This window comes from Centroberyx gerrardi, chromosome 19 (genome assembly GCF_048128805.1).
Source record: "Centroberyx gerrardi isolate f3 chromosome 19, fCenGer3.hap1.cur.20231027, whole genome shotgun sequence".
Taxonomy (NCBI): Eukaryota; Metazoa; Chordata; class Actinopteri; order Beryciformes; family Berycidae; genus Centroberyx; species Centroberyx gerrardi.
In genome coordinates, this window is record NC_136015.1 from 3,062,122 (window position 1) to 3,082,940 (window position 20,819).

The 20,819-nt window shown below is 42.7% G+C and overlaps 1 protein-coding gene across 1 annotated transcript in view; it reads right to left on the reverse strand.

Moving 5' to 3' along the window:
- thsd7aa (thrombospondin, type I, domain containing 7Aa) overlaps positions 1-20,819 on the reverse strand; it is a 133,513-nt gene that overhangs the window by 31,445 nt on the left and 81,249 nt on the right. Inside the window, exons 8-14 of the mRNA XM_071914965.1 lie at positions 13,612-13,806; positions 8,800-9,040; positions 7,053-7,168; positions 5,146-5,278; positions 4,651-4,754; positions 2,229-2,423; positions 956-1,222 (exon numbers count right to left, since the gene is read on the reverse strand). Of these exons, the coding sequence (XP_071771066.1) occupies positions 956-1,222; positions 2,229-2,423; positions 4,651-4,754; positions 5,146-5,278; positions 7,053-7,168; positions 8,800-9,040; positions 13,612-13,806 (1,251 nt within the window). The remainder of the gene's footprint in view (positions 1-955; positions 1,223-2,228; positions 2,424-4,650; positions 4,755-5,145; positions 5,279-7,052; positions 7,169-8,799; positions 9,041-13,611; positions 13,807-20,819) is intronic.

Consider the following 20,819-nt stretch of genomic DNA (forward strand, 5'->3'; position numbering starts at 1 on the left):
ATTCCTTGATTGCTACCATAAACAAACCTAGCACCACTGATCTCCAGCTCTAGCCCAAGGCAACATGTCAGCAGGAAGGAGCCGGCAAATTACCATGTGACTCCCACAATACTCTCTGACGTGAGAGTCCCAATCAAAGACTCCTAAATCAGGAGGAAAGCAGCAGTAGCAGCAGTAAGAACTCTGAGTCCAGTATCTTATTACGGTTACAGTCGGTTACCATCAACCGGCCCCATACTGGGAAGTAAAGCTCTGGCTCACAAAGTGATGGGTTTTACAATGAGCAAACAGAGACACACTCATTCCCCAGAGTACTTTGATGTGTTCTGTATTTTCCCAGGACTAAGATGCAGAGTACGACAGCACTGTGATTCCTAATTCCCTTTTCTCCCTTCGGTGGAATATATTGCGGAATGCTAATGTGGCTCACCGCCAAACGCTCTGACAGATTTGGGCTGCCGGCAGTAGATCCAGCCCCTTGTTTCCCTGATTGATTGCGCTACACTGAATTTACAATCAAGGGTTGATAAAAGGACACAGTGCGATGACTGCTTTCCTCTCGCTGCCATTTAGTTGGGTCAAATCATGGATCGCATGTGAGTACGGGAATGCTTGTTTACCATATGAAGAGAATAATAATATTTGAACTATTTCAAATTGCATTTTTACACACAATGTACAATGCAGAGTAGATGCCAGTAGAGGCTGCCAGACTTCTCAGTGATGGACTTGTTTATTTATGATAATTATATTATTGTCTCAAAATGAATGTGGTAATGATTTACTGATGTTAAAATGTTACATGTAGCACCTTTAAAATTACAGTACATTACTGTGTATTTGTCCATTAATGGATTATGTGTATTTCTCAAACCCAAGTCCTCTGGTAGTTTTAGTAGTAAGCGTTAGAAAGTTTTAGAGAAGAGCAGATGGTATTCGAGCCTGCGACACTCACCGTGGCTGTTGCAACGAGAAGTCTCCACCATGCGGTTGTCCTGGTCGTAACACACCATGGCCTGGTAGCGGTATCCTTGGCCACACTCCTTGATGTCACCTTGGACCTTCATGCCCAACTGTCCCTCCACGCGGCCTCCCTCAGGCAGGATGCAGTCAGACCAGTTGCCCACGGGCTGGGCGTTGTATTTGTTACAGGGGCAGTACTGGGTCTCTGTCAGGGGATATATCTGGTTGTTCTTACACTGGTCACGCTTTTTGCTCTTCCCTGCAAAAGAGGAAACATACTGTGTAGCATGTCCGTTTCCAAACCTCAGACATTTAAGCAAAAACATACTCAAGATCATGCGATATCGTGGTCATTGGCACCAGTAACTGAACCCCAAACCCAAATCTGTGGTGACATCTAATGGTCACAAGTAGGGTACTGCACTGGCAATCTGCTATTGGCTGGGCTTTGGTGCCACAAGTTTGTATATTATTATAAGCACTCATGGGACACCTTTCGTCCAATCACAATTTGTGAAACAAATGTATAAATTTGTATGATCCCTGGCTTTACAGAGCATTATGTAGATGCATGGTACTACACAGCAAATTTTGTGTGTTGATTGTTCAGTGACAATTATTTGGAGTTGACAGTGTTGATTGGAGAGTTGTTCGGAGAGTTGTCAGAGCTAAATCTAGAGTGATAAAGTGCGGAAATAACTGATGGTGTGGACTGATGGAAACACTGGCAAAGTGTTGATTTTTACACTCTAAGACTTAAATTAACACTGACGATTTTGCTGTGCACTGTGTACATTCACTGTTCAAGATACATACCCAGCATAACAAAGGAACAACAGGAGTGCATCGAAAGCCTACTTAGCAGCCTATGAGCTCATCCCATATAATCCTAAAGAAATCCATAAGACCATCAGGTATTTCCTAAAGGGCTCTTAAACCATTAACATTCAAACAAAATCTACTTTTCCCCTCAGCTTTACAATCTTCTGTCTTCTTCTGAGGGAGCAGCGGTAGCCTACAGGTTGCAGGGTGGAGCTGCTCAGTGGCCAACAGTAGAAGACTGTGGTTGTACTGGGCAGCTTCCAGTTTGAATGTGTGGAACTGTATGAATGCCGAGCAGAACAGAGCATGCAGCGCTCTTAGCCGACTTTACCCCAATAAAAAAAAACATGAAAACAAAATAAATAATGCTTCCCATCCAGTGATCTTATCCCAAAGGTTGATGTAATCTGGAAGTCACAGTGAAGTTAAAATCTGTCACTCACCCACTAGCATCCTCTTGCGGGTCCTGACGCCCACGCAGTCGGCTGTACAGGAGGAAAACTTGGACCAGCTGCTGAGTTGACAGTCTTCCTGGCAGGGCAGCTGGCAGGGCTGGGTGAGAGGCGGCATGGAGCTGGCAAGCTTAAGACAAGCTCCAATGTCTGCCTGCCCACCGTCCTGCTTCCGGCACGAAACAGCTACGGGGGAAAGGAGTGAAGGAAGTTTTGTGAGGAAGGAAGCTTAGCAGTGTTAGCAGTGTTAGCATGGAGCCTACATCACTCAACATAGTGTATGCTAAAATGTTAGCATGGACTGGAGCCAACAATCTACTGGTTTAGTTTAACATCTGGTAGAGAAAGCATGGGCGAAATCTAAACAATAGAAATATGAATAAACTTTCTTTCTCCCTCTCTCTTGCTTATTCACTGCACGCACGCACAAACACACACGCACACACAGGCACACACATAGACATACATGGGAAATTGTTCTAAAACTGTGAGGGCTGTAAAACGCCTATCGCCTTCCGCACAAACAGACTATATTGAGTGAGTGGGTGAATAGTAAGAGGGTTGTATTGAATTCTCTCTCTAGCCAAGAGTATACTATTACAGGTAATGGTACATAATGACAAGAGCCCCCCCAAGATGGAGGACCAGGATGCTCATCATTGGAATCAGATAATGGCCTCTGTCTCTAAGTCTTTAATAGTCTTAGTGTCTGAGTGTGTGCAAGGATAATACTAAAGTGAATCGTCTGCCTCCATTCCAACTGAAGTCAGAGGCATTAGTGCCTTGCCGTAGTGCAAGGGCTTAAAAGGAATACACCGTGTTTTTGGGAGATTATCCTGTTGGTCAACTTAGCCGTTAAGCGATGAGAACATAGACACTCTTGCTCCCTGCTAACAGCATTATCCAAAGTAACAAGATTGATAATAGAATAGAAAGTTGTTAATTTCTATTTAGTATATAGTTTTATTTTATTATATGGCCTGTAGATTCATACATATTAAATTAAATACAATTCACTTAATATAGCTGATGTAGCCAGGTTTATTTTAGATTTTTTTATTTCAGCTGAGCAACAACGTATTCATCTGCTGCAGTAGTCGTTCAAAACGCTATGTTTTTTTATCTTATCTTTTACTAATCTTCAACACAAAACTGCCAGACATAACCACATATCTTTTTAAAATGACTTGCCAGTTAGCTATAGAGTTTGCCTTTTCTCACTTTTGAGATAATGCTAGTGGCCTACTATCACTCGACATAGTGTATGCTAAAGTGTTAGCATGGAGCACCAGAGCCAACAATCTACTGGGGACACATAGTTTGTCTATGTTCTCATCATTTAGACCTTATGTGTAACTAGAGATATTGCTCAAATGTTAAGAAAACCAATGTAAAACATTCCAATAGAATGCATAAACATTTTCCCTCCAAGTTAATGTAATTGGAGCAGCAGTCGAGCAGTTTATTGTGGCTACTAGCCCTCTTGTCTGCTCTTAGCGTGTGGCATTTTTAAACAATTGATAATTTGTCTTAGAATATTGTTTTACCAAGGTGTGCTTCTTCAGAATAACTGCTCCAGTGAATACACTTAACGCAAACCATCCACTGGATAATGCGCTCTGGCATTTAAACCTTCGCTTCAGTCAGCTACACTGGTATTGTGGAGCCGAGGGGGTGAGCTTCAGACCACTTCAAACTTAAAGTGTAACACTCAACATCCCTCTCCTGAGTCCCATAACATTTACAGCAAGATTAAAGTTGCATGCAGCCCAAGGTGCTGCTTTGATGCCTACTCCCTCCTCTCATGCTCCGCCAATATGAACTATTCCCATCAGGACGCAGGTTTCGGTCCCCACTCCACAGGACAACAAGAACAAATAAAACATTCATCCCCACATCCATAGGACTAATCAAGAACGGACTCTGATCACTGTTCCCCACTGTTCCCCATTTCCCCCCCATTTCCAATCATGTATGTTTTGTGTCCTGTTATGACATTAATGTGATGTCCTGTTTGTCTTGTGATGATGTTTCTTTTCTTTTTGTTTGTCGCCACCGATGATTGTACAGAACAAATTTCCTAACGGACAAATAAATATTCATTCATTCATTCATTTATTCAAAGAGAGTGTGTAGATGGAAGGATCTGATCAAGGGTCCTATAGATTCCCGCTAGAACATCATCCCAGTTGAAGCTAATGCCTTCTCCTACTGACCGCTCATGGCTATGCTGTTCTTTCTGCAGGCCAAGTGTCAATTATCATGCTCTGCTTAACAAATGTAAAGAAGAACATCACATGTAAATAGCTCTCTAGACATTGGACTATGAGTGCTTGAAATCTTTCATACAGTTTGGATAAGTATAGTCAGCAATGTCATTGATAGTGTATGTACAGTATGTGGCTGTCCTTACCCCGAGCCTGCAGGCCTGGCCCACATGTCTCCTGAGCGCCGGGACTGTCCTGCCGAACTGACCATGGAACCAGCTGGCATCGCCTCCACTTGTGGGTTTTCCATCTGCAGAAGAGGCAGAGCAAACAGAGGTGGCTTGAACGTTATAGAGGCAAGGTTGTGACTGGATGATTGCCAGTTTGCCAGATGGGGAAAAAATCTGCGTGGGGGGTTCTTCGCTTGACAACTACCGTCAAAGTGCTGTTCAGAAAGGCACTGACCCCCCTGACTGCTCACTTGGAGCTGCTTGTTTTCCAGTGGTACAACACTGTGGTCGTACTGGGTATTTCCCAGTATTGAATGTGTGGATTTGGGTAACCCTCACTAGAACATGATGAACGAAAGCTTGGAAATTTCACAATTATCTTTATGCCTTATGCCCCTTTCACACCAAACCTGTGTTTGTCATGCACATGAATAATGTAAGCAGGGTTATATGATGGAGAAGACTGGTTACCTGTAGCCTTGACAGACAGATGGAGCCTCGCACTCTCTCTCTTGGGCAAGCACCTCAGGACAGTCCTGTCCCCCATTGGCCGGTAATTGGATGATGATGCGTTTCCTGTGCTGCTTCTTCTTAGTGTTGCCGCCTTAGGGAAGCCATGAAAAAAACACATTCATATACATTCATAATACACAGACCCAAACAATTGTCTGCAACCTTTTCCAGCTCTAGAGGAAACGAAGATAATTCATAATCAAAGCCGCTACTATGAGGGCATGTTCACACCAGGCATGTTTGGAGCGGTTTATCTGAACTCTGGAATGTTTACTCCTTTAAATTGGTTCATTTGGCCAGGTGAGAACAATGCCAAACCAACGGTTCGTTTGGAGTGAGAGCATGACACGAACCAACCAGGAAATGACCCCAAACACAAGGTTTATGGGTATAAGGAAACAGATGTTGGCATCTGATAGCCAGCAGTTCCTCATGCTTGGAAAGCCTTGCATAACAAAATTAAGCGAGGACAAACCGCAGTCTGGACTGATACTCATATTCAGGTATTTCTTCATGTGTTTTTAACTGATATGAACACCAGAGAAGGGAAATTACAACAAAGAACACAGACAAGTCTATTATGCTGCGCTAAAATTAACGGCACTGGCATCAGATTTGTTTTGTCTCCCCCACTACCAAAACCTTTAACCTGGCAGGATGACAGGTACCAAAACTCTGCCCAATAAACAAGCTGCTTGTGAGTTCATGTGACTTTTCTTTACAAGCTCTGGTTCACTTGTAATTGAGCAGTGTGACCCTAAACAAACCAAATACAAAAATGCAACAAGCAAGCTTTTCCACTATGGTTCAGACCAAAGAAAACAAACTGTAGGTTTAAATGATTGCATGTCCCAGGCCCTTGAAAAGATACTTGAGAAGCAAGAGTCTTTTGTGTGCTGATTTTTAGCAGTACTCCATTGAACAGTGCGACGTAGAAGGAATATAATGAAGCACAGTTTGTTTCCATCTTTCTGTGCTGTATCTTCTGCGCAACCTCTGCTGGAAGTGACCAGTTCTAGGGGAGTCTAATAAAATCAAGTGGAATATTGATTACTATCTCCATCATCAGCTCTGTGGTATCCAACGCACCTCTGTGGGTGGTAGAGGATATTGCCTTTACAGGAACTCCACATCTATTTCAGCACTATCACATTGCAGTGTTAAGAGTCCTGGTGAATCATGTTGGCGACTATTAAAAGCTGTGATGATTTACAGAAATATAGTACAGATCCGTTGCCAAATGGCTAGAAAGCCAGATGAACCAGCTCCCAAATCCTGAACAATAAGCAGAATAAAAAGATAGACCGATACCGTCTATGGAAAACAGACGACGGAGGGATTAAAAAGATTTGCCCAGCAGATGCTTCTGTGAAGTAACCATGCCAATACATACAGCAAATCACTCAAGGGAATGACAGCCACACAAATGTCTAATTAAACGTCTAACACTAATGCTAACAAGTGTTTTGGAGCTCTTAACACGGCTGATTTGAGTGGCAAATAGGTTCCAAATTACAGCATTTGTTCTAGTGCTTTCTAGAGAAGATTGCTTGGCAACACTGCATTTCCATAGCGTTTGCAGAACATGTCACGGCTCAAACAGTATAATAATTGTGGGTATTCTGTCTGGTTGTACGTGATGATTTCATTATCTGATTGTTGATTCTTTAATGATGAGCATTGGATGGCACAATTTAGCATTCTGCATATTTGGTACGCTTCATTAATTGTGTTCTACTGAGGAACACACTCACACCAAAAAGCCTGTATGACTTTCCTCCCTTGACATTGCTGCATTTAGCCTTGTGTGGTGTCCTGCAAAGCATTGCCCATGTGTGCTGAAGCCAATAAAGAGCTGTGGCTACCTGCTTGGCATGTTGATGGGCAGGGGCTCCAGTCGCTGTACGGGGTGACGATACAGTCCCTCTTGCATGGCAGTAGGCAGGGCCTGACAGTGTCTGGGCGCAGGCTCTCTGGACACCTGAAAGTACATCATTGAGATGCTCAGACACACACACGCGCAGTATCGCCCTTGAGAATCGGATAGAGATGTGCTGGATCGGTGCCAAAGAAGCCATGCTGGGAGGCTCGGAGACTCCCTAATGTGCCTGCCTCCAGCGCTATCTCTTTTTGTGAGATTGTGACTATATGTGTACGTGTGTGTGTGCGTGAGTGTGTGTGTGTGCGCATATATTGCAGCAGTGTCTGAGCATTTACATTCCCATTGTAACAGCACGGCAGAACACACATTAAAGGTGCTATGTGTATAATTTTAACATTAAGAAATTATTACCATATTCATTTTGAGACATTAGTATAATTACTGTAAACAAACGAGACCATCGCTGAGAAGATTGGCAGCCTCTACCGGCCTCTATACTGTATTTTACATTGCGTTCCACTGGGTCAGATTTGGAGGGAAATCTGCTGGATTGCTTTACGGCACAAAACAGGAAGAGGGCGCTGTTCTTCTAGAGACAACGGAGCTAAAGCTTTTCTGGCAATGGCAGATGGGGGAAGGAGTGAAAGGCTGATCACTTCCAACATGTTGATCCTCTTCAGGGAGGGGGAGGGGTGACAGTAAGCAGCGGGGCTTATGGGAAATGTGGTCATAATTTGGAGAAACACTAGCACTAACAATACCACTGGTGTGAGATAGAGGTGACCAAACATCTTCACCATGGTCTCATTTGTTCACAGTAATTGTACCAACATATCACAATTGATCTGACAATGACATGTTGATGTTTAAAAATGCTACACATGGCACCTTTAATAGTCACTACCTAGGGCCTTATAGTATATCATTCATTATAATCATGATATTGCATTAGTATGCTCTAATGCTGCTTGTGCTTATTGGTGGCAGTCCACACATCTTGGCCACATCTGGTACTGCTGGTTATACTGGGTGCCCCTCTCCATTGATGTCAATGTGTGTCCCAGGGCAGCAGGCTCACTGCTCAGCATGTAACAGTAAGGTTAGGAGTAACTGCGGGAATAAAGCAGGATTAATTTCCATACCCAGCATGGGGGGGGGATGGCAGGGGTTTTTGCCTGCCTAGTGCTGCTCTGCTGCCAGAATAATGCTACCATTCTTGTTGAATAAATAAATAGATAATTCACGCTCCCAGCAGATGCCTTAAGGGGAGAAAGACACCCAGATGCTTAAAACAACTGGCCAGAAGCTTGTCAGCTAACACCTCTGCCAGACACCAGCAACAACAGACAAACCAAAGTCTACAAACAGAGTCTGGGACAAAAACTGAAGGCTGGCTTTGAGTTATACAAAGAGATATCTGTAAGGGTGCAGATGAACGTACTCTGTGGCTTTCATTGACTTCGCAGAGGAAATTCTGACATCTGCATAAGGGTTAAGGTTTGGCCGATATTGGTTTTTCAGAGTCATCAGAAGTGGATGACACTGACTGGACCAGATCTGGTTGTTAATAAAAGGCTAATAACCCTAACCCAAATCCTAATAAGGATCATATCAAATTTGCATTTAGATATACACTCATATGTAACAGAGGGGGGTTGGTGACATCCATGAGCATCCCTTAAACCCAACCAAAACTTCATACATAATGAATTTGGGGGGGGGGGTCTTACTTTTTGGGAGGCACCTGGCCCACGTTGACCCGGACGCAGATGACTTTGCGGGTCTGCATCCCCACAGAGCAGGAGGCGTCGTCGCCTCTGGCTCGGCCCACAGAGGTGTTGGTGGCGGGGATGGAGGAGTCCTCTATGCACTGACCCCACGGACCGGTCTGCCAGTGGTACACGGTGCAGGGGTGGTCGTTGCAGCTCCTCACCTCCTGCAGGGCGCTGATGTTTGGGCACTGGATTCCACCTGTCAAACACACAATACACACCAATGTCAAAAAGAGGAATCGGTTTAGGCCCTTGCCGTATTCTAAGTCTACGGGATTTAGTTTCAAGTTTCAAGTTCCTTGAATCTTGAAACTTGAATGCTTCTCAGCTTTTAATGATATAGATTTTGGAGTTGGCTGCTTTTAGGATACAAAACGCTACTCTGGTAATCATGTGGAAAAATAATAGAAGCCTGCACATTGAAGAAGACAATAGCCACAACGTTTGTGCATAATGTCGCTTCTGCATTTATAAAAATAAAAAATGAGCATAATGAGAACATAAAAGGCTTCCAAAAAAAAATTTTTTTTCTACTGAATATATTCTATTTGTTTTTACGCACCAAACAAAGCAAAGGTGAGCGCGGTCATTCCTTCTACAGACTTGAAAAATAATAGAACCAAGGCACGGGTGTAATTTTACATAAAAATCTTGCCTAGTGCAGCTTTAATCCGACGACAACAGAATAGAGGTTGGCTAGTATCAAGGTATTGTACATTTCCCATTCACTCCTTTCCCTTTCGCCAGTTTCCCCCTTTACATCCCATGCTGCGCGAGTCTGTGTGCAGCGCTACAGATTAGCTTTTAGCTTTGATTTTCCCCCCGCTTGGTGGAAAACAAACAAGACTGAAAGCAGCATGAGAGATAAACCCGCAGGTCTCTAGGGGACAGCCAGCCTGGAGGATTGACAGAGATGAGCTGACCCAGGGGGCAGCACATCTATACAAAGCCAGCATCCTGGACGTGGACCCAGGTGGGGTATGTACGCCATGTGACCCTCCTCGACACGAAACCTTGTCATTAGCAGCTGCCATCACCTTGGGAAAAGAGAACCCCCAAGGAGAAGGTCAGCCATTAAGCACGGCGGAAGGCATTGAACGAGACCTACCAGTCACAGAGCTGGACATGAAGAAGAGCCTCAGACAGAAGATATGACTGACCTCTATGTAACAGCACAGGGGTGATGTCCTTCAGTGGGTAATTCATAACAGATATTATTGGATTTCACCAGGATGTTCATTTATCAGGCTTGGAGCTCATTAACAGATAGTTGGATGTACCATTATTGATGCATCGGCTAATCAAATAGAGTTAACTGTTAAATATTTAAATGCTACCAATTAAACTATCAAGGGTTGGTTGAAAAACTCACAGCTCAAACCTCTGCAGATAGGTATGCCCACAGAACTTGAATGGATAGAACGGTTCCTCCACCGTTTGTCATGGTAATTTGGCTAGTACAGCATAAAATGGTGATTATGGAATTTTAAGGGTTAATTTGCACACTTGCTTGAGAACTGTGCAGATCAGTCTGTTGCACAACTGCTTAGCAAACTGTCAAAACTCAACCGAAAGCTAAGGCTAGCGACAAACATAGTAAGCGTAGCATTATCATAGATTGTACTTCTCTTGCTAGCTCTTCTAGTCAACATTAGCATATTAGCAACAGAGAAGCGCCTTTGGTCCTTGCTGCTCGCCTCAGCGACTTGCTGTAAGCTGGTTCATATGGAAGCTAACCCAACGGTACAGATAAAAATGGCCGCCGCTGCAACCATCCTGGAATGTTGATTTGAATGGGAACGACGGTTCTATCCATTCAGGTTCTGTGGGTATGCATTTTTTGTCGGTGCTGTAACACACTAGAAAAGCCTTCAACAGTCTACTTTGTATCATCATCACTGCCATCACGTTATTTGCTACGTGGATGATATTTTTATGTACTCAACTGTATCTTGTCACCCCCATAATCCTTTCTGTCATTACCAGTGTTTGTCCCGCCCTGAATAATTAGCCTGCACCAGCTTCAGTACATGCTTAGATATTCCTATCACACTGTTAAATGTTTTACAATGGTTTTACAATTTTTTTAATATAATTTAGATTTACATATATTTACAGTATCTATAGCATATATTTCATATTTTGGTATTTTTTCATATCATATATAGTCTGCACCCATTTCCTCTTTGCCCCAATAAATCGTATTTTGCAACCCTTAATAATGCTGTTATCCATACTTTTTCTCATACTTCCCGTGTTGAAATTGTGTTGGCTGCATCTGTTTATGTAACTCCAGTTTGCTCTATTCATTCTTTGATGTGTCCTATTACTATTTGCAGCTGCAATGATCCAATTTACCCACAGGGATCAATAAAATTTCATCTGATCTTATCTTAAAGCTGCAGTAGGCAACTTCAGACATTGCTGACCCCAAATGGCAGCAAGAGGTAACTGTTTGAATTTGGAGGACTTCATTACCCAGAAATCCTGCAACAGGGATGGATTGCACTTTCCAGTCTTAACTTTGGATCGGTCAGAAGATTTCCCACCAGTGATACCATACCGACACCAGAATTTAATATGGGCAATTAGAGCAAATCTACAGTGTCTCAGTTAGTGGGGATGGGACGCTGTTCTCTGTCGCAGCCAGACTTCATGATTTAGACTGTGAAGATGGGTGGATTGTCACATAAAAATCTTGTCTAGTGCAGCAGCCAACTCTCAATCTCAGCAATCCTCCCTAATCCACTGTGTGACCCATGCTGAACGCTGAGGCCTTTTTCAGCCGGGAGCTTTCATCTCAGCTCGCTGTAGCAGATGGCCAGGAGAGGTCTATGGGACTTGACGCTTCATTCAACACACACCACATCAGCCCGTCTGGCTCGATGCTGTACCGCTTGTCATCCGTCTACTCGCCGAAACAGTGTCTGCCTCCTGAGTGGTAGGAAGGCTAATAAACGAGGCGCAACATGCGGCCTGATAGTGTTCTGGCACGGACCTCCTCCCGAAACCCAGCGAGTATCCATTCACGGAGAAATGCATTATGTATGAGGCGTCTCCTTACTCCAGCATGGATGCTGTGTTGTGAATATGCCAAAGACAGCGTGTCACGCAATGTGGTCCAGGAGTCAGACGACAAGAGCTGTTAGAATGATAGCAGGACTATTAAAGATAAAATTCTGATCTGCTGCCAACCCAGACGCAAACCATCTGTGCAGCCTCCCGTTTTTCTTCCTCATAACAGGGTTTGGTGGGAATGGCTCAGTTCTCAGGGTGTGATTGGCAGCTTGGAGGGTTGGGCTTTAACCCAGAGGCACTCACTTTAGTATCATTCCATTACCACTCAGACATGCACTTCCACAGCTCTCCTCACCTTGGGGTTTGAAGCACTTAACACTAAGGAATGCTCATTACTTGAACTACGCTGTTCACTGCTTTTTTATATTCTACAAGCGTAGGAATTATGCTGGGCCAGCAGATCAGGGAGGGGGAGATTGTATCTAGGTAGCCATATTTCTATTTCCCTCCAGTTAAACATATGGAGGCTACATACTACATCAGCAAAAATCACTTAGGAGACCACTACTGTCGTCTAAGAACATTGGATATGAATGTACCAAAGATCGGAGGGACCATTGACAGCAGGGATGCACCTTGAAGAGAAGTAAAGGCAAAGTCATTACGAATTCTATAGTCACCCATACATTTTTTAAAAGTTAAAAGCAATGCATCTGTTGTACATTAAAGTTTGACAACGTGAAGATAAACATAGGGTATCAATCTTGCAACAGCTATCCAGTTCTGTTATCCCTGCAGTCTGTCTCCTTACCCTGCATCACAGTAACCCACGCCACAACTTTTGCAGTCGCTGTGGAGGAACACACAGAATAATTCATATCACTTTCACATTTTGCTTGCGGTAGCCTATATTGGAGGAGAGGCAAATGAGATATACTGCAGAGCCTGGGGTTTTGATGCCTGCACTAGCACTGCACTAGCGTTAGACCAATATGGGTTTTTGAGGCCGATACTGATGCTGATCTTTTTGGACAGTCGATATTTGGCGCTGATATTCAACATCTTTAAATTGGACCATTTTCATGCCAAAGAATGAAACTACTAGAATTTTATTCTTGTGATAAAAGGCTATAGAAATAAACTTGACATGACTTGACTTAATACTCTCTATTGAAACCCAGACTAATAAAATCCTTCAGGTTTTACACCCCTGAAGCTGTTTAGCAAAATCCTCCCACACCACACTGGAGTGGTTTCTCTGGTCAGACATCTGCTATACAAAATAGACACACTCTCCATTAAAAGTAATTTTTTATTTTTTTATTCAACTAGGAAATATTGAATCTAATATATATTTTGAAATTGCCATCTGCTATTGGCTGATATTTAGTACCAGGTGATGTCACCACCTGTTGTACTCTATAGAAGGTGACATCACCTGGCACCAAGGATCAGCCAATAACAGATGGCTTTCAGCAGCATGCTTTTTACCATTAGATGTCAGGCTTTACACAGATTTGGGTTTGGGGTTTAGTTGCTCTCTGATATGAGACAAAATAATAATAATAATAAAAACATATTCATCAGTTGTGGCCAGGGAGGAACCTCCATCATATCAGAGGTGTACAACACTGACTGGCTGATATTTGATTTTTAATTAAAAGCCAATATCAGCCCCCATGTATCGGCAAACCCTTGTATCGGTCTAACTCTACTGCTGTATCTGATGCTGCTTTGTTCTCCTGATCCTACCTTCTCCTGCATTGTAGGCTAGGATGGAGCGAGCTCTGGTCTGCCTGCCCTCTGTGTTTTTCCCAGAGCAGGTGTGGGAGCAGAGCGACCAGGCGGTCCAGGGGCTCAGGGCGCAGTCCTTTGGGCAAGGCACCTCACAGATGGCCGGCATGGGCAGGATGGCGTCACGGCACAGCTGCCTCTCCACATATTCACCTGGAGGGAAACAGGCAGATGATAGGGTTAGATTAAAGATGCTACAGGTCACATGTGAAAACCCACATGTGGACACGTTGGTTTTCATACATGAACGTGTGAAATTTCCCTTTGACATTTTCACCTGCGAATTGTCTCATCGCATGTGAAATGAAGTTTTCACATGTGAAACAAATATTGACTTATCTAATGGCAGGTGCAAATGTGAAAAAAAAGTGGGAAAGTGAAAAAAAAAAAAAACTTAATCTAGAAATTGAGATTTTTTACATCAAAACTGTCACATAGCGTCAGAATGTGTGAGAAAAATTGTTCACATTTGAAAACATATGTGACTTTTTTGTAAGGGAGACAATGAAATAAGATTAAACTTTTGTGGGGAAATTGGGCCATTGCAGCAGCAAATAATGGGGTACAGAATTTTTTCTTTTTTAAAGAATATAGCAAACGAAAGCTATTAAATATAACAACCAACAATTGAATAGCATAAGAGCATATTAGGTAGAAATCGTTTAAAGAAGTAGAAGTAGAAGTATGAAAAAATATGAATTATAGCATGACGAGGGTTTGCAATCAGCAGTCAAACATATTGAAACAAAGAAAAAATGATATGAAATATTGAATATAGAAATTTGTGAAAATATACCAAAAAATGAAATATGCAGTATGAAATAAATGAAAATTAATGAGAAAACCTATGAGTATACGAAGAAAACAAATAGGTGAGTTTAGGGCTTATATTCATGATGTGCATCGTATTCGCATTAATAAGTTATAGAAGGCCATACATATGTACAGAAAGCATCCAGGCGTGTTGTAAAAAACGTAATATATAAATGAAATACCACATACTGTATTGTGATGGCACACAAAAAGTGAATGAAACAACTCATAGTAGTATGATCAAGTATCATAACATATTCTAGTTACAGTAATTCCTCTCAAAAATAGAACAAAAATCAAACGGAAGACAGTGAGTCGGCCTGCTGTGCACACCAGGAAACACGGCAATATTTATGACTTTCTAAATGAATAGTGAGCTTTACAGCGGTGGAATTTGACGTGAGCGAGTGCGTCTAGATTAAGATAATCCCTTACTGGACTTTGACATCTAACACGGAGCAGAAACATGCTCATTTCAAAATCAGTGCGTCTCTGGAGAATGGCCTGCTGGGTAAAAACCTCATGTATCTTCCGCTGCGCTCAATCCCTCTGACAGTGGAACAATAGATCATGAATCCTCATTTGAACAGAGTGGTCCGCAGCATGGATTTTCTATGTTGGAGTGACTGAAAATGCACACACACACACACAATACGAAGTAGCTGTGTGTTGAATGGCCTGCACACATGAACTGAAAGGGCCCTCAATAAGAAAACATAACACATTTTGATATTGCATATAAAACATGGAAAGGGTGTGTGCATGTGATTTGAGTCATTGCAAACTAGAAAATCTATGCTCTAGATCACTGATTCTATACCTTTTTCATATCAAGGACCCCTAATTTAGTCCACATTAGAGCTACAGACCCCCATTTGATGAGATTTTGTCTCTCAGACTCAAATCTGAGAATATTTTTATTGTTAGATATGATTTTGTCCAGAATTCCATGACTATCTGTATTATAGGTAGAGAGATAACAGTGAAACTATGATCAAAACAGTCATTCTTCTACATTCTCTAATTGCGTTAACTTCTTGGAAATGAAATAATGCTGAAGTTTAACAATTCATCAATTTGCTGGGGACCCCCTGGTAACCCCCTCAAGGACCCCTGGTGATCCCCAGACCCCACGTTGAGAACCACAGCTCTAGATCATGGATAGTTTTTGCATACTGTATGTTTAATGCATCGCACCACTTAACTGCAATATAACTGAGGAAAGCGTCACGGCAAGTTTAGTGAACTCCATTAAGCATTACATCACACTCCAGCCTGACACAGTTCGCTAAATTAGATAAGACGAGTTTTGAGTCGAGGAAAAAAAGTGAGATCCTTGGATGTGGAGTGAATTCTTGAACGGCTAAAACGTCTTCCGCATCATTTCCTGGTGTCGGAAAATCAGCTGAGCCGCTTTCAGCAGTCAAGTGGCCAATTATAAGTAGTGGTTAAATGTCAAATGTTTCTTCTTTTTTTTTCCTAACAGAGACTTGCTGGAGGCTTAGATCTATTGCTGAAACCTTGAAGGTTAAACTTGAGTTGCAGGACCAATTTGTGCTTAGATAAAGATTGTCCTAAATGGCTTAAGGGGACTTGGACAACTGGGAAGGCTTACTGGTTTACATTTGAGGTCTTTTCAAGGATTTTGGAGGGGGGTGGGGGGGTGGGGGGGGGCTTAAATATTGTGAGATCCTGCTCTGGCCTGTATTGATCTAGATCTGCAAGCTGTCTCTTCTCTCCTTACACCCCCCCCTCCATCTCCCCATATCCCATCCCATCCCCATTCTATCTCTGAAGGACCGTATCAGTGAGAAATCCCATTGTTGAAGGGGGGGGGGGAGCGAGAATGGGCGACCAGTGAGTCAAATGACACGTCTGGGACACCCGTGGGGGAAAAACAGATCCATTTTCATCAGAAGGAGACAACAAGAGATCAATAAGAGGCCAGTCAAGAGGGACTGTGAGGGATGCCACAGGGCCGCGGGGGGGGGGGGGGGTGTTGGTGGTGGAGCATTGATGGGTGTAATAGAAGTCTTCCGTGGGACAGATGCTGGAGGAAATCATTCAGTTGTTTGTATGACACTGATGGCTTTGATGATGTCTTTTGTGACCGGCTGCATTGTGTGAGCGGACCACATAGCTGCTGACTTTGTTAATGATTAGACGTCTGATAGCCAGTCTATACCCCGACAATAATGAGAGAAAGACGTTGTCCAGCTGGGGTGGGGTGGGGGGAGTAGGATCGTTAATAATGCATACATGTTTTAAAGTGGTAATCCTCAAGATCCTCATACAGCACTGCAGATCACCTGTCAATCAAACGGTGTGGGCGGTACTGTGACGTCTTTTTCCTTGGATTTTCTGTCGATGGAGTTTCTGTAGTTTTCTTTGTCTGTTCAGCCACGGTGGCTATCGCTGCTCGTGCTAACTACCCAGTTCTTCTTCTTCTGTTTATTCCATACAAACCGGAAACATAAAACACATCACTTCCTGTGAGGCAGAGGATTTTTCCCAGTAAAAACCTACCTAACATGACTATTTAGAACAGCAAATGGAAAAGCTTTCATGAACTGGATATAGGTTGAATCACTATTGTGTTATAGCAATCAGTGATAGAGAGAAGCAAAACAGACATTTATTTATATGAAAATGCTGTGAATTATTACTTTAAGGCACAACTAAAACAAAATCATTTGGAAACGAGAGAGAGCCAAGGATCTATATTTACAATTATGACTAGTAATGACTAATAATGATTCTAGCCAAATAGAATAGAGGCTTTTTGAATAGATGGACTGCACCCAACCCCACAATCTATCACATTAGAAGCTAAGAATTATTCCAGGAATCACGATTGTGTTATTCATCAGCGATAGAGAGTAGCAAAAAACGATTTATTACTTTAAGAGAAATGAATGGCGTATCGAAAAAGAACCCCACAGACAAAACACCTTCCTTCAGTCCTGCTCTGCACAGCGTTCCAAATCATTCCAGCTAAACTCACACATCTGAAAAGTGGAAGCGATATCCGTCTGCCCGCCGCTCGGCGAGCAATTCGAGCGATCAAAGGGACAATTTTCTTTTTAGCGTTACACACATCAGACAAGTCAAACCTCTCTCTGAACCTCTGTTGATGGAAATGTACCAGACAGAGGCTGACATCTCCTCTATTTAATTCTGCCACATCCGGGGGAGATTGCCTCGCACGCAGTCGGAGGTAACGGGGAAGAAAGGCAGGCTAAATCCGAACTGACTGTGCGGAGCGGGCTGTGCTAATCTAATTTACCAATAAGTCTGATTCAACAGGGTGCCATGAAAGCAAGCCCACACCTCTTCAGTGGAGTGCCTCTCAGAAGATGGAAGGGGAGATGAAAGATGAAGATGAAGTCACCTTGAACATTTCTTTTTTTCTTTTACCAGAACTGAAACTACTTACCTGGATTTGTTCGCCAGCCATTTAAATGGGTCAAGATAATACAGAGTGCCCCTAGGAATATAGGGATAGGAAGGAAGAGGGAAAAGACGGAGCGATGAGTAGATGAGGGTAGTGAAGAAGAAGTGATACTGTAGGATATTTTTCCTTGATCTAACGGTGCGATCACGCCTACAGTTGGTTTTCTTGGTCTGAACCACAGTGGAAAAGTTTGATTTGTTGTAATTTTGTATTTGGTTTGTTTAGGTTAGCACTGCGCAATTTCAAGTGCGCCAGGGTTTGTAAACAAAAGTCACATGGACTAATAAGTCGCTAATTTATTGGACAGAGTTTTCCTCAATTTCTCGCTGAACAGCGTGAATACTTAAAGGATAAGTTCGGCAATTTTGGACCTATATATAATTTGTCTCTTACATACCTGTAGTATTTGGACCCATAGAGAATATTGGCTCCCGAGTCAGTTTGTTGTAAGTAACTGCTGGCTATCAGATGTCAACATCCGTTATCTTATACCCATAAACCCTTGCGTTTTGGGGTTGTACTTGTACTTGGTTCGGATTACGTTCTGACTCCTAACGAACCGCACCGCAGTTCTCTTGGAAGAGGACCAAGACCTGCATTTCAACAAACGAACATCGAACTACATATGATATGATGATATGCCCTGCTGCTTTATAATAAATTATCCTTCAAGGGCAATTATCTTTCAATTTTTCAAGCAAAAGAGAGCACAGAATATGAGTTGTACAAAACAAGTCCGTTTTCCACAGTTTGGCTGAGATGAGGAAGATGGTGGGTAATCACTGCCATTGCAACAGCATGGTGCATTGCAGGGTGTGAATGGGGACCTTGATTGTGCGTATAATATGGAAACTGATGAATCCCCCCCACCACCACCTCTCTCTCTCTCTCTCTCTCTCTCTCACCATCTCCTTCATTCTCCCTAGAGCTCTCATTAGCAGCTACTGTGCTATGGTTCAGGAATCTACTCATAATTGCCATATTCACACACACGGATGCACGCACACACACACACACACATTATTTTGGTGCAAATATAAGAACAAAAAAGATTGGTTGCAATTACAATATTCGGGCCGTAATTGATTCATTAATGTAAAGCAAGTCCCTTCATATTTCAGCGCCCCAACTTAGGAAATTGTAAAAAACGAAAAACCTTGCTAATCACTCACTGTCGTCTACAACTGCTGTCTATTGTCCCAGATTATATCTTCATTAGCATTTTTCCCTTTGCTTTCCATTGTTAACAGACGACAATTGAATCAGCTTTTTATTATTAACACTTACAACTAACACTGTCACTAACAAAGCTGTCGTGCGCTAAACAACGTCTCTACAGCATCACCGCTGCAGTGTAAGCCATCCAAATCTTACCCCCCCACCCCACCTCACCCCTCCACCCCCCAATCAAATTAAAAATGCATCAGTACAATTCTCTCAAGGTGCACGGCTTCCTGTAACACGCACAATAACAAATGTTTGCTTTGCATCAGACCGCCTTGGAGAATAATGCGCAAGCGATGGAATTTGGGTGTTTAGCATCCCTTTGATTTAGCCGCTTCAGATCGCGACAAAGAAAAGACAATTTAAGAAATGAACAGAGAGGGGAGAGGATGTTCTCGGCTCAAAGAAATGAGGGCAAAGTTGTCGCAAAGCTCTGTGAGTCGACTGTGTTGGGGAGTTATTAAACTAGTAGTTTAAAGGAGCTACGTGTAGCATTTTTTTCATCACTATATAAATTAAAAGAACTCTGTTTTGGCAAATGAGTTGACTGTTGGACCACTGTTAATCCTAACCTTAGTTGATAAAAAAGGTCTAAAATGATTTTAAATTCAGGAAAAACAAGTTGATTTTTTTTATTTACTCCTTTAATTGTCAAGGTTTACCAGCCCCTTTAATTTCTTTATTTTAAGTTTCTATACAACAGAAAGTGGCTATTCTCTATATCTGGCTTTTTCTGTGAAGAAGCCAGATAGTGGAGTTTAGTTTGGGTTTAGGTCCAGACTGAGTATAACTGTAGGAGTGATGGACATTACATCCAACAAAAAGATAACATTGTGATGAAGCCAGGTAGTAGAGTTGGACTTTAGTTTCTGGCAGGCAGCTGTCAGAATGTGGCCATTAGAAACACAGTCAACATTCCCTGGATTCTATTTCTAATAAAATACACCTTTTGTTAACATCACAATCACTGGGGTTTCTTGCAGACATGTGATGTCTAATGTCAGACATGGGGTAGTTTGAACTACTTTTTCTCAGTAACTTTAGTTGGAAAAACTCTGTTTCTCTTGAGGGTAGCTTTGCTGTATACTTCAACTTCTTCCAATGTGAAGTAACTGGTAGCTTGTAAGACTTTCAAAGCAGCGTCACCAACAGTGTGAGTAGGTGTGCATGACTGGGAAAGACAAATGAACGAATCGGCTTTCAATTTGCGCAGCAAAGACCGAGAGCAATGTAAGCAAATTAAGCTGCCCTTTTTAATGCCAAACAGCATTACAGGCTCTTTTGTCAGTCTTTATCAAATAAGACTCGCTGCCTCTGTGCCCTGGATTCATTTAGTATGAACAAAAAAGCAGGTGTGTGTGTGTGTGTGTGTGTGTGTGTGTGCGTGTGCGTGTGCGTGTGTGATCCCTCAGGCAGTGCCAGAACTGTTCTCCTGGTGCCTCACACTCTCAGCCAGCACAATTATGGCCAGTCGCTTGTGCTGGACCCCAAGGGAGACCAGCTGTATACACACACACATGCACACACACACACACACACACACACACACACACACACAATCACTGGCACAAGCTTCAGTAGCCCTGTGCAACCTTAGAATAGCACAAACAATAGAAGAATATCCCCTTACAACAAATGCAGCAATTACAATGTTGGGCAGCTTGCCAAGGCCGAG